This window comes from Dermochelys coriacea, chromosome 11, assembly GCF_009764565.3.
Source record: "Dermochelys coriacea isolate rDerCor1 chromosome 11, rDerCor1.pri.v4, whole genome shotgun sequence".
Classification (NCBI taxonomy): domain Eukaryota; kingdom Metazoa; phylum Chordata; order Testudines; family Dermochelyidae; genus Dermochelys; species Dermochelys coriacea.
The window spans coordinates 57,235,916-57,249,001 of record NC_050078.2 but is presented as its reverse complement, the minus strand read 5'-3'; the positions used below and the strand labels follow the sequence as shown (position 1 = coordinate 57,249,001).

The window sequence follows — 13,086 nt, the reverse complement described above, 5'->3', positions numbered from 1 at the left end:
GTGGCACCTTAGAGACTAACACTGCTGCTACTCTGAAACTTGACTTAAAACACTAACCCAGTGGTGATCTGCATACCTCAACAGCATAAAATAAACAGGTATGTAATATCCATGTTGTTTATTTAGCAGATGGTGGTCCTTTCTAAAGGCTGTAAACTCCTTACAGTTAAGTTGAATGTTAATAGGCTGATGGCCTAAAAATAAATAAATTATACTCTTCTAGAGTATAATTATACTCTTCTAGAGAACTAGATATATTGTGTGTGTACTAAATGGGTAGTAATTCACTAGAATAGGCTGGATTATTGCAGTTGCTACATAAAGATCCCATTGACATAAGGTTGTTCTGTTTGTGTTTAGAACATCATGACTGAGCTGTGTGTTCTGTGAAGGGAACAGTATCCCCATGTATTTGTTTTGGCATTACTGCAGTATTCACTTCAGAAGGGCTTTAAATCTCTCAAATTTTCTGCCCATAAAACTTTTATCCAATGTGCTTCATATACTAAAAACAAAATCCTATTTATTAAATACTTGTTTCCCCCATTCGCAAAAAGAAAAGGAGTTTCCCCCATTAGCAACGTTGTAGAGCTCATTTTGAAATAAAACAAGAATGGTAAGTCTCCGCTCTGATTTTGGTCTCCCTGAGAAATGTGGTGATAGCAGAATAATTTCTGTTCTAGGTAGCAATTGGTAACTCTCTGTAAATTCAACCACAAATGTTTTGCTAACTAGAAATTAATTGTATAACATTTTCAGAAACCCACAGCAGAGAGAACTGGATAACAAGTTTGCTGGACTCTGCTGAAAGAAGTGGGGGGAAATTGTGCCTTGATTTCTGCCAACTATCAAACTTGGAAGTGCTTCTTTGCCAGCTCTGTGTATTAGACAAATGGATAGCCTGCTGTACTGATGAACCATTATATAGAAAAATTCCCATATTAATTTCAATATAGAATTATACAGTGACAAACTGTAAATGTGTAAGATATCTTAGAAAACTTTTATTAAACCTTTACGTGATTAGCTCTAATAAGTCAATAGAACTCCTCCTAAGTAAGGTTTCCAGGATCAGGCCTTTGCTGCGACAACACTTCAAATTGTAGTTTCTTTTGGAGCAGAAGGAAAAACACGGTGAATTCCTAACCCCAGTGAAGACTGCAGCAAAACTCCTATTGACCTCAGAGAATCAAAGATTTTTACCCTTGAAATCTTGGGAAAGATTGAAGTGCAAAACTTCTCTGGCCAGGAGTGCTTTATCACAGGGCAGAATTTGGCCACAATGATCAATCTAAAATTCCTGTTGAGATGGTTACCATCAAGTGTTCATTCTAAGTCTCAGTTCAATATTTATATTTTATCTAATCACAATCCAAATAACCATTTTTAAGAGATGGTGGCACGGACAGACTTTCTAGGTAGTTTTATGGTGAACATTACCATGTATCAGCATGCCTGACAGAATTATATAAGTAAGCTATCATGTCTTCTCTTCCTATTCTCCTTTACTAGCATGGCTGGGGTGGGTGGGAGGAGTACACTGTAGAAATGCTGTTGCAAAGAGAGATGTGGATGGTGCTGAAGGTAGTGATTTGTAGTTGTTCAGTACCTTCTGGGAGAGAATTCTATATCTGTGGAAATGACTGAGAAAGTTGGCCTGAATGTGAGCTGACAATTTAGATGGAAAGTTCTATATTCCATAACTAGCCCCTTGAGCTTTCCAGTTCCTTCCTGTGGAGCACTCCTACAGAGGTTAGGAAGTGGGAGATTCAATCTACAGCACCTGGTAAGGAAAACTACTAAGGGACATGAAAATCTCAAGCACCATACTAATGGTACTTACCTTAAAATCCAGTACCATGCTCCTACATTTTGCAAGTGCACATTTCATATGTGCCCATACACACTGAAACACACTCAATTTCTATACCAAAGCCCAGTCCCTAGCTCATGAATGATTATTTGACCAATTCTCTAGTCATGCTCACTAGTCTGTGAGTCACTTGTGTAATATAACTTTCAAATGTATACTGCTAAAACCTTTTTCACATTATGCTGCATATATTCTCGTGTGTGAACATAATGTATGTAGTGTTAGAGATTTACTGAGTAATTATAACCTCTAGTATGGCTCATCTCATCTTTGCCATTTGGACTATTTCTAATTCTCATTCTGCTCTACTGCAGAGAGCAGCTAATGCCTTTATGGATGCAAGGATATGAGGGAATTAATTCAAAGATGCTTTTGCAAAGCTGCTTTTAAAAAAAAAATCTAGTATGAGGACAAATACACAGCAATTAATTGCTGGTGTAATTCTACTGAAGCTGATAAAGTAACAATGGTGACTATTTTTGCCCTTTATTTTGGAGACCCAGCAGAGCCAGTGTGGTAGCATACGTCAAAGTCAGAATAAAACCCTGTAAAATCTAATGGTGTACTTGGCTAAATCACCAGCATTAAAATGCTGGCTGGATTATTGCCCTATACTGCTGATGATTTAGATAAGCAGACCTTCTATTTTGTCCCTTTATAAACCCCCTGGCTGTCTTATATTGCATCTGTGATGTTCACTTGCAGATAAAGGGCCTGATTTCAAAAGTGCTGAATCTGCAGAGTTTCTATAGACTTCGGTCAGAAATGCAGGTGTTCAGCATCTCTCACAATCAGGCACCAAGTCATTTGACAGTTTACCTACGGCAGTAAACACTGGGCCATTTCCCATCCTACCCTCCCTAGACTGAATTGATGAAAATCAAATTACTCCCATTTGAAATGAGTCTCTCCCAAGTTTTCAAAAATGTCCCTTCCAGAGTGATCTGTTCTAGTCCATTTTGCTCATACCAAATTTCCAAAAGTGTGAATACACACTAGGAGGGTTACATTGTATTACAGAAGTCACAGCTGATTCACTGAGATATTAATGGATATTAAAAATGAGGGTCAATGATTTTTGCACAAATATGGGATCGTTACCAAAAGTGTGAGTGCATTTCTCTCTTCTTGTAGAGGAAGGAAAATATGACTGCATAGAGTCACTGCTATAACTTGATTTTGATTACATTTTCTTATTCTCAGAATTCTTGAAGTTTATTTGTAGTGTTTGTGCAAGTATGTGAAGGTTTGATTTTGTAGATAAGGATGCAATTACTTATTTGTGAGATATAATCCTTCTTACCATTATAAAGCAATTTTTCAGAAATATGATTGTGCAAAACATTTCATGCATCCATTCAGTTTTCAGTTTTACCAAGTTTCTATATACAGTATATAAATATTGCATGCAACTTTAATTTCATCCTCTCCTACTTGCTGTATAAAACAAGCAAACAATCCTTGAACTGAAAGACCATAGCTACCATTCGCTAACTCACCAACCTTTCCATATATAATTTCCTGAATGTATTACGATTTAAAGTGATAGTTTAATGACTGTTTGAAATTCTAACTTCATTTAATTGAACCTTGGAGTTATGATACTGTACAAAATATATATAAAAGTCATGCCTGTTGTTTTAACATAAATCAACTCTACTGTTAACTTCAGATTATTAAATCCCTGACTTGACTTTTGGTAACAATGATCCCATATTTGTGCAAAAATCCTTGACCCTTATTTTTAATAGTTTCAATAATATCTCAGTGAATCAGCTGTGACTACCATATTGTGAGCTAAAGTTCTAGTGGGATATGCACATGTAGCTCAGAGATAAAATGCACTGAATAAATTAATATGCACCATACTGCTGGCATACAGGTAGCTATAGGGCTACAATTATGGAAGTGTTATTACCAAATGATTTGATTTAATTCAGCTTGCTACATTAACTTGCACTGAATGGATTCAATAAGTGGAAACGCTACTTCATTTCCCCCTCCCCCACTAAGGATCTGATATGACAAAGTGCCAAGTGCTTTCAACTCCAACTTAAGTCAGGGAGTTTAGGGTGTAGCTCAGCATGTCACAAGGTATAGCTCATGAAAGCTAATGCTCAAATAAATTTGTTAGTCTCTAAGGTTCCACAAGTACTCCTTTTTCTTTTTGCGGATACAGACTAACACGACTGCTACTCTGAAAGGTGCATTCAGTAATTTGAAAGAATAGACCATACGAAAGTTACCTTAATATCTAAATGTAGAGTAAACTGCATTAAAAAACCAAAAACGCAAACTCCGACTGTGTGAAAGATCAATTTAAATATGTGAAAATTTAAACGTGGGGACTAGAAATAATAATTTAGAACAACAATTACCAAAATGCTTGTATACTCAAAGTATTTTTCATGCCATACACAAAAGTGACTCTTACCTACTGGGCAAATTGGAGTCTCCTTCTGAAGTACCCACAAATCTTTTGATTTTTAACTTCAGTTAATATAGTCAGTTTGCCCAGTATGTTTAAAAAAAACGGAAATTACTCAGATGAAGTGGGTTGTAGCTCTTGAAAGCTTATGCTCAAATAAATTTATTAGTCTCTAAGTACTCCTTTTCTTTTTGCGAATACAGACTATCACAGCTGCTATTCAGAAATCTCTCAAGAACAAGAATGTAGTGTAAAGAAATTCCAAAAGGGGCAGAGCATGTGCACTAAGGTAAGCATGTGCACTAAGCATGTGCTGGGTGCAGCGATCTGTTTTATAACCGTAGGCAGTTTGGGTGTGATTAGGAGCACAATTCACATTGAAAGTCAAATGACTTAGTCACTTAAAAAAAAAAATCTCACCCTTTGTGTGTTTTTCAACATCATAATTTTCCCAACTCAGTAGTGCAACTGGCCTGAAAACTATCTAACTAATGAAGCAAAGAACAAAACTGAAAACAAGGCTTGTTTGTTTTTTAAAATAAGACCAAAAATTGCCCTCTTTGTTGGAGCATTGCAAGCACCTGAGATATAGCTGATGCACTAGCATCAGAGGACCATATTATCAATTTGCAAAGCACAGCTGTGGGTGTGCATATTATTTTAAAGATAAATAAAAATAAAAGGTCTCTGCCCCAAAGAAGTTACAACTGTAAATTGCTAAAAGAGATAAGACAACAAGAAGGTGGTGGGAGAAATTTGGTAAACAAAACAGCCTGGGAGGAGAAAGTGAGAGAGAGAGTATAATTTTTAAAGTTTCTAAGTGACTTAGGAGTTTATTCCTTTCAGTTTCAATGAGACTCCTGTGTAAAGGCCATAAAAGAAATGTAAGGTTCTTATTTAACCCAAGTAGGGCCAGCTACAATCTGGCTTTATATTAGTTGTTTATTATTAAAGTCCCAAACATGTCTAATATGGTTTAGGAACTGTAACTTTTGCATTTCTTTTAAATTTTATTGTGAATTTAAATGTATATGAATATAAGGGTTTCTACCTTATTTTATTAAACTTTAATAGTAGGCAGAGCTACCAGTAAGAACTGTCTTCAAATAATGGAACACTGCTCAGTTTTCCTGGTTTCAAAATGTTGCCATTTCACTCTGTTCCACTCCCTAACCATCTTCTACCTTGTCCTCTACCCTACCCTTTTGTACTCGGAGTCAATTCCTCTAATCTAAACTAGTCTTTTTATAGGTTACAATATATACTATGTGTACTTTGGCTCGTACAGGTGGACTGTTTTTCCTTGTGTGCGTGTGTTGTGGGGGGGAGGCGTGCAGGATTTGTTTTTAACATACATTCTGCAGTAGAAACTTTTATTGTATAGGCTCTTCCTTCATCCTTTCGTTGTTTTTACTCTGGTGCTCCCCCCCCACCCGCTTATTTATAAGAGATTTAATTAAGTGATGAAGTTGTTTTGTTTTGCATTCAGCTGAGTTATTTTTAACAGCTTGATTGTTGGATTTCTCATAAAAGAGAGGTGTGGACCAAGCTCAGGACTTGGGAGCCAAAGACTTCCACTTTTGGCACTGAATCTTTCTATGGCCTTGGGCAAGACTCTTTAACTCAGTTAATATAGGTTCTGTTTAAGTTAAAAGTACTTAATTGTCACTTTAAGGATTTGATTCAAACATTCTGCAACTGACAGACAAGGCAGCTGCATTTTTGAGAGCAGTAAACCTGTGTGGAGGGGAGGAAAAGAGTAGGAAACAATAATGTAACCTAATCTGAACTTCTTAGGGACTTCTGTGTAAAGGAGGAAATTCCTATGGACAATGTGAAAGGAACAGTTATTTATAGAAAAAATTGTAATGCTTTCCAGATCCTGAAATTAAGAACTAGATAAAATATGACTAGGGGAGACTCCTATTGGCTTTTCATTGTGATTCTTTGAACCATAAATAAGAATTTGCTGAATGAGCATTTACTGATCACTGAAAATAAAAATTGTTACAACTTATGTTGGCTTGATTGTATGCTTCAGGAGAATTATTGGAAACATGGAAATGTGCTTAATATATGTTGCTATCTTTAGGATCTACCCTTGCTCCACAATACCTGAATCCAATCTGCTCTAGGGATTTCCCTTCCTACATTTTCTAGATGATCAGATTGGCAATATTTGGAGCAGGCAGGGAATACCCAATGGTTAGGGCACTCACCTGGAAGATGGGCAATGTGGAATCAACTCCCTGCTCCATATCATGCAGAGTGGGGATTTGAATCTGTTTCCCACATCTTGGTGAATGCTTTAACCATTAGGGTATTGGGATGACAGCAGCTGTTTCTCCTCAGCTATGTTCTTTGTCGATTAGGCATGCTCTGAGAACATCTATCAAATTTAGGACCTGCAGATCAGATAGGTAGGGTACGCATAGTTTGTAAATGCCACCAGGACTTAGGCAGGAGCTGGGCACCAAGTAGCTCAGACAGTTTTGTGCAGGCACTTTGGCAGAAATTTAGGCACCAGGGGACTTTATTAGCAGAAACTTAGGTATCTAGGAAATGTTGGCAATTACTGTGTTAAGTGGCAGCTGAGTGGGGATTTTTGAGGATCTAAATTTTGGATTTAGGTACCTTAAGTAGTAGGAAGAGCCACAAAGGTTTAAGTGCCTATCTCTGAGCCTTTCTTGAATTTGCAATTTGCATACACTCCTCTTTATATTGAGCCATCCACCTGATAAGCTGTACCTGCAACTGAGACTTCCTCTCATGACCACAAATTCTTTAACATTGCAAGAGCAGAAAGGGTCACTTTCTGGATAAGTATGGTAACTGTAATTATTAATGTAAAACCTTCTACTAATTGAAATGTTCAGACTGTATGCTCTGTTTCACACTTGTAACCTTTTGTCAAATTAGAACTGGTTGCTGATATTGTGACAACATACTTTCCTAAAGAACTGGCAGATCAAATAAGGAAAGTTTTTCTGTTGCCCCAAGCAATAATGTAAATATAGTTATGTAACTAGGAAGTCACTGACTAATAAAACATGACAAGCTGTTTTATTTGACAAATAAAAGGATGAAGTATTACTTTAGATAGTGATAGCTTTTTGCTTACCTGATAAAAACCAAAATATGATCAAATAAATACGTAGGCACCTGAAGCGTATGACGTACAAGGCTGAGAGTCAAGCGAATGTCTTCCAGTGAAAAGTGTTCTCAGCTCCATCCTCTTGTGCATCAATGTGGTAAGCAGCTGTCTAATTTGGTGTCTCATATTGCAAGTTACTGACTTCACTGAGTCTTGGGGACTGTCATGAACTCACAGGATTGGGCCTTGCTGTTTAAAAAAAGAATGGGCCAGATCTTAAGCTGATATAAATCAGCATAGCTCCATTAAAATCCATTTCATCCTATTTCTAAGGATGAAACTTTCACTTAATATCACTATAAGCAAGAACACACACATTGTTCAAAAGAATGATTTTATAGAAACTATACTATCAGAAAAATGACATAAAGCAAGCGTATGTGAAATTGGTTTCCTTTTAGTATGTGGTTGTTTAATATAAAACTATTTTGTCATTGTGTTGAAAATGCCCAATGGCCTCTGATGGATGTTAGATGGGGTGGGATCTGAGTTACTGCAGAGAATTCTTTCCTGGGTGTCTGGCTGGTGAGTCTTGCCCACATGCTCAGGGTTTAGCTGATTGCCCTTTGGGGTCAGAAAGGACTTTTCCTCCAGGGCAGATTCGCAGAGGCCCTGGGGGTTTTTCACCTTCCTCTGCAGCTTGGGGCATGGGTCATGTGCTGGAGAATTCTCTGCACCTTGAAGTCTTTAAACCATGATTTGAGGATTTCAGTAAGGGGTTTGTTACAGGAGTTGGTGGGTGAGATTCCGTGACCTGTGTTGTGCAGATCAGACTAGATTACCATAATGGTCCCTTCTGACCTTAAGGTCTATGAGTGTATGAAAACAAAACATGGTCTCAGCTTACATACAAAAAGTGCACCACTTTAACTAAATTTGGTTTCTAAATTGATTTAGAATTGGTGCAATCCTTGTGTGGATACAAACTGATTTAAGAGTGTCCACACAGAAGAGTTGAATTGAGTTAGCCGTATTGATTTAGTACCAGATTTGGTTAAATTGGTGCAATTTCTGTGCATAGTCCAGCAAAAGGTCTCACTTTTGTCCTCAATCTCTATAAAGACAATAGCAACATTCCATTGACTTCAGGGGAAGCAGGACCAGACCCTCAAGCTTACCAAGCAAAGAGCACTTCTTCACATGAAGAAAAGGAGTACTTGTGGCACCTTAGAGACTAACAAATTTATTAGAGCATAAGCTTTCGTGAGCTACAGCTCACTTCATCGGATGCACAAAAGCTTATGCTCTAATAAATTTATTAGTCTCTAAGGTGCCACAAGTCCTCCTTTTCTTTTTGCAAAAACAGACTAACACGGCTGCTACTCTTCTTCACATGTTAATGCTTGAATTGGGGTGGTGTGGGACAATGAAAATTGTAACTATAAATCAGTAGCAAAGGAGTACATTGTCATGTTTCTGGTGTTCATGCCTGAATATACTGTTTTTCAGAGCATTTCAGTTTTAATGTTGAACGTACACCCCTTAGTGGCCAAAAGAAGCTAATGCAATTATCAAGAAAATTAGGTGTCGTTAAGACCTTACCCAGAACTAACACATTTATTAGAGCATAAGCTTTCGTGAGCTACAGCTCACTTCATCGGATGCATCCGATGCTCACGAAAGCTTATGCTCAAATAAATGTGTTAGTCTCTAAGGTGCCCCAAGTCCTCCTTTTCTCTTTGCGAATACAGACTAACACGGCTGCTCCTCTGAAACCTGTCATTACCCAGAACTGTTTTCTTGTTTAAATACCATCTTGGTTCCTCTCTTGCTGTTGCCTGCAATGAACAGGTCAAGGGGGTGAGTTTGCTCTCTTGGACTTTCTGGGAATCGCTTCAAAATCAGTACAAAAACTTATTTTGCCTGGTGCAGAACAGCGGCCCGCTTCGTTGTGATGTGACGGGGGCCTGGGCGCTGTTCGGGAGGTGGCTGTTTCACCGGGACTATTAACGATACCGGTTGCCAGGTGCCCCAAGCTGGGCGCAGTTGCGTCTTTTCCGGGACCAACCTCTGCCAAGCTCACGCAGAACTCGTCGCTGTGCGCCTCGGCGCCTACGTTCGTCTCCTTCCCCGTCAGAAGGGCTCCGTGTCGGCCAGGGCCCTCCCCCCGCTCCATGACTTGCCCCGCGGAGGGCGCGGCGGTCGCTGGGGTTGACCCCGGGGCGGCCCCAGCGGCTGGCTCCAGGTACAGCCACCCCCGCGGCTGTTTACGCCGCGGGGGCCGGGAGGAAGGCGCAGGGCTGGGTCTGAGGCAGGTATTTAACAACTGAAATACCCAAGCCCGAGCCGCTGTCCCAGAGTCTGGGGGTGGCCCTGCAGCCGGCCCGCGCTGGCCGTCGGACGGGCCTTAACGCGGGGTTCCCGGCACGGGGCGCTCACTGCGCGGCCCAACGCCCGCCGCCTCCTGGGGGCGTTCCGAAGCTCCGGGCCAATCAGGCGCGCGCGCGGCCGGCGGGGACCGTTGGGATTCGCTCTGCGTCTCGCGGCGGAGGCGGAGCCTGGGCCCGAACCGCTGCTAAGCAACGGGGCTTCCTTCAACACAACAGCCCCTCCGCCTCCCCCCCCCCCGCCGGCGACAGCGCCCCTGACGGGAGCGTGCGAGCGAGCGGAGCCCCCGACCCGGGAGGAGCCGCAGACATGGACAGCGAGCAGGTGAGGGGGATGGGTCTTGGGACGACCTCCCCACGCCCGCGCAGCGGCTTCCATCCCCGCTCTGCCCCATGCCCCCTACAGCGACCCCCAGGCTTGTGCTGACCGCCGCCCCTACTCACGTCCCCCTGCCCTTCCCACCCCCCCGCTCCGTGCCCCGCACAGCAACTCCCGGCACCGCACTCCCGCACATTGACCCCCTGCTGCGCCACAGCGACCCTCACACTCTCAACTGACGTCTCTGCCCCCAGCGACCGCTCGACCTGTACTGCTCTCCCCGACCGCCAAAAGCAGCAGCCCGCCCTGCACTGGCCTCCCCTGCCCCCCCAACTCCCTCAGAGACACCCCCGCACTGACCCGCCCCATCCTGCACTGGCCTTCCTGTGTCAGCAGCAGCTGTTCCCCCACCTCATCACGGCCTCCCGCTGCCTTCCACAGTGATCCCCCGCCACCGCGCTGACCTGCTTACTCCCTCTTCCCGCAGTGATCCCCCGCCACCGCGCTGACCTGCTTACTCCCTCTTCCCGCAGTGATCCCCCGCCACCGCGCTGACCTGCTTACTCCCTCTTCCCGCAGTGATCCCCCCGCCACTGCGCTGACCTGCTTACTCCCTCTTCCCGCAGTGATCCCCCGCCACTGCGCTGACCTGCTTACTCCCTCTTTCCGCAGTGATCCCCCGCCACTGCCGCTACCTGTCTCCCTCTCCCGCAGTGATCACCCGCCACTGCCGCTGACTGTTACTACCTCTTCCCGCAGATCCCCCCCGCCACTGCGCTGACCTGCTTATCTCTTCCGCAGTGACCCCGCCACCGCGCTGTCATCTTACTCCCTCTTCCCGCAGTGATCCCCCGCCACTGCGCTGACTGCTGCTCCCTTCCGCAGTGATCCCCGCCACTGCGCTGACTGCTTACTCCCTCTTCCCGCAATGATCCCCCGCCACCGCGCTGTCCTCCTACTCCCTCTTCCCGCAGTGATCCCCCCCGCTACTGCGCTGACCTGCTTACTCCCTCTTCCCGCAATGATCCCCCGCCACTGCGCTGACCTGCTTACTCCCTCTTCCCGCAATGATCCCCCCGCCACTGCGCTGACCTGCTTACTCCCTCTTCCCGCAGTGAGCCCCCGCCACCGCGCTGACCTGCTTACTCCCTCTTCCCGCAGTGATCCCCCCGCCACTGCGCTGACCTGCTTACTCCCTCTTCCCGCAGTGATCCCCCGCCACTGCGCTGTCCTGCTTACTCCCTCTTCCCGCAATGATCCCCCCCGCCACTGCGCTGACCTGCTTACTCCCTCTTCCCGCAGTGATCCCCCGCCACTGCGCTGACCTGCTTACTCCCTATTCCCGCAATGATCCCCCCACTGCGCTGACCTGCTTACTCCCTCTTCCCGCAGTGATCCCCCGCCACTGCGCTGACCTGCTACTCCCTCTTCCCGCAGTGATCCCCCGCCACTGCGCTGACCTGCGTACTCCCTCTTCCCGCAGTGATCCCCCGCCACTGCGCTGACCTGCTTACTCCCTCTTCCCGCAGTGATCCCCCGCCACTGCGCTGACCTGCTTACCCCTCTTCCCGCAATGATCCCCCCCGCCACTGCGCTGACCTGCTTACTCCCTCTTCCCGCAGTGATCCCCCGCCACTGCGCTGACCTGCTTACTCCCTCTTCCCGCAGTGATCCCCCGCCACTGCGCTGACCTGCTTACTCCCTCTTCCCGCAGTGATCCCCCGCCACTGCGCTGACCTGCTTACTCACTCTTCCCGCAGTGATCCCCCGCAACTGCGCTGACCTGCTTACTCCCTCTTCCCGCAGTGATCCCCCGCCACTGCGCTGACCTGCTTTCTCCCTCTTCCCGCAATGATCCCCCCCGCAACCGCGCTGTCCTCCTTACTCCCTCTTCCCGCAGTGATCCCCCGCCACTGCGCTGACCTGCTTACTCCCTCTTCCCGCAGTGATCCCCCGCCACTGCGCTGACCTCCTTACTCCCTCTCCCGCAGTGATCCCCGCCACTGCGCTGACCTGCTTACTCCCTCTTCCCGCAGTGATCCCCACCGCCACCGCGCTGACCTGCTTACTCCCTCTTCCCGCAGTGATCCCCGCCACTGCGCTGACTCCTTACTCCCTCTCCCGCAGTGATCCCCCGCCACTGCTGACTCCTTACTCCCTCTTCCGCAGTGATCCCCCGCCACTGCGCTGACCTGCTTACTCCCTATTCCCGCAATGATCCCCCCGCACCGCGCTGTCCTCCTTACTCCCTTTCCCGCAGTGATCCCCGCCACTGCGCTGACCGCTTACTCCCTCTTACCGCAATGATCACCCCCGCAACCGCGCTGTCCTCCTTAACTCCCTCTTCCCGCAGTGATCCCCCGCCACTGGTTGACCTGCTTACTCCCTCTTCCGCATGATCCCCCGCCACTGCGCTGACCTGCTTACTCCCTCTTCCCGCAATGATCCCCCCGCCACTGCGCGACCTGCTTACTCCCTCTTCCCGCAGTGATCCCCCGCCACTGCGCTGACCTGCTTACTCCCTCTTCCCGCAGTGATCCCCCGCCACTGCGCTGACCTGCTTACTACCTCTTCCCGCAGTGATCCCCGCCACTGCGCTGACCTGCTTACTCCCTCTTCCCGCAGTGATCCCCCGCCACTGCGCTGACCTGCTTACTCCCTCTTCCCGCAGTGATCCCCCCCGCCACTGCGCTGACCTGCTTACTCCCTCTTCCCGCATGATCCCCCGCCACTGTGCTGACCTGCTTACTCCCTCTTCCCGCAATGATCCCCCGCCACCTGCGCTCTGACCTGCTTACTCCCTCTTCCGCAAGTGATCCCCCAGGCCACTGCGCTGACCTTGCTTACTCCTCTTACCGCAGCTGATCCCCCCGCCACTGTGACTGCTTACTCCCTCTTCCCGCAATGACCCCCCGCCATGCGCTGACCTGCTTACTCCCTCTCCCGCAATGATCCCCCCCGCCACTGCGCGACCTGCTTAATCCC

At 45.9% G+C, this 13,086-nt stretch overlaps 1 protein-coding gene across 1 annotated transcript in view; it reads left to right on the top strand.

Moving 5' to 3' along the window:
* The first annotated feature begins 9,988 nt into the window (after positions 1-9,988).
* DNAH7 (dynein axonemal heavy chain 7) overlaps positions 9,989-13,086 on the top strand; it is a 308,475-nt gene continuing 305,377 nt past the window's right edge. The window contains exon 1 of the mRNA XM_038420958.2: positions 9,989-10,107. Within this exon, the coding sequence (XP_038276886.1) occupies positions 10,093-10,107 (15 nt within the window). The 5' untranslated portion in view covers positions 9,989-10,092. The remainder of the gene's footprint in view (positions 10,108-13,086) is intronic.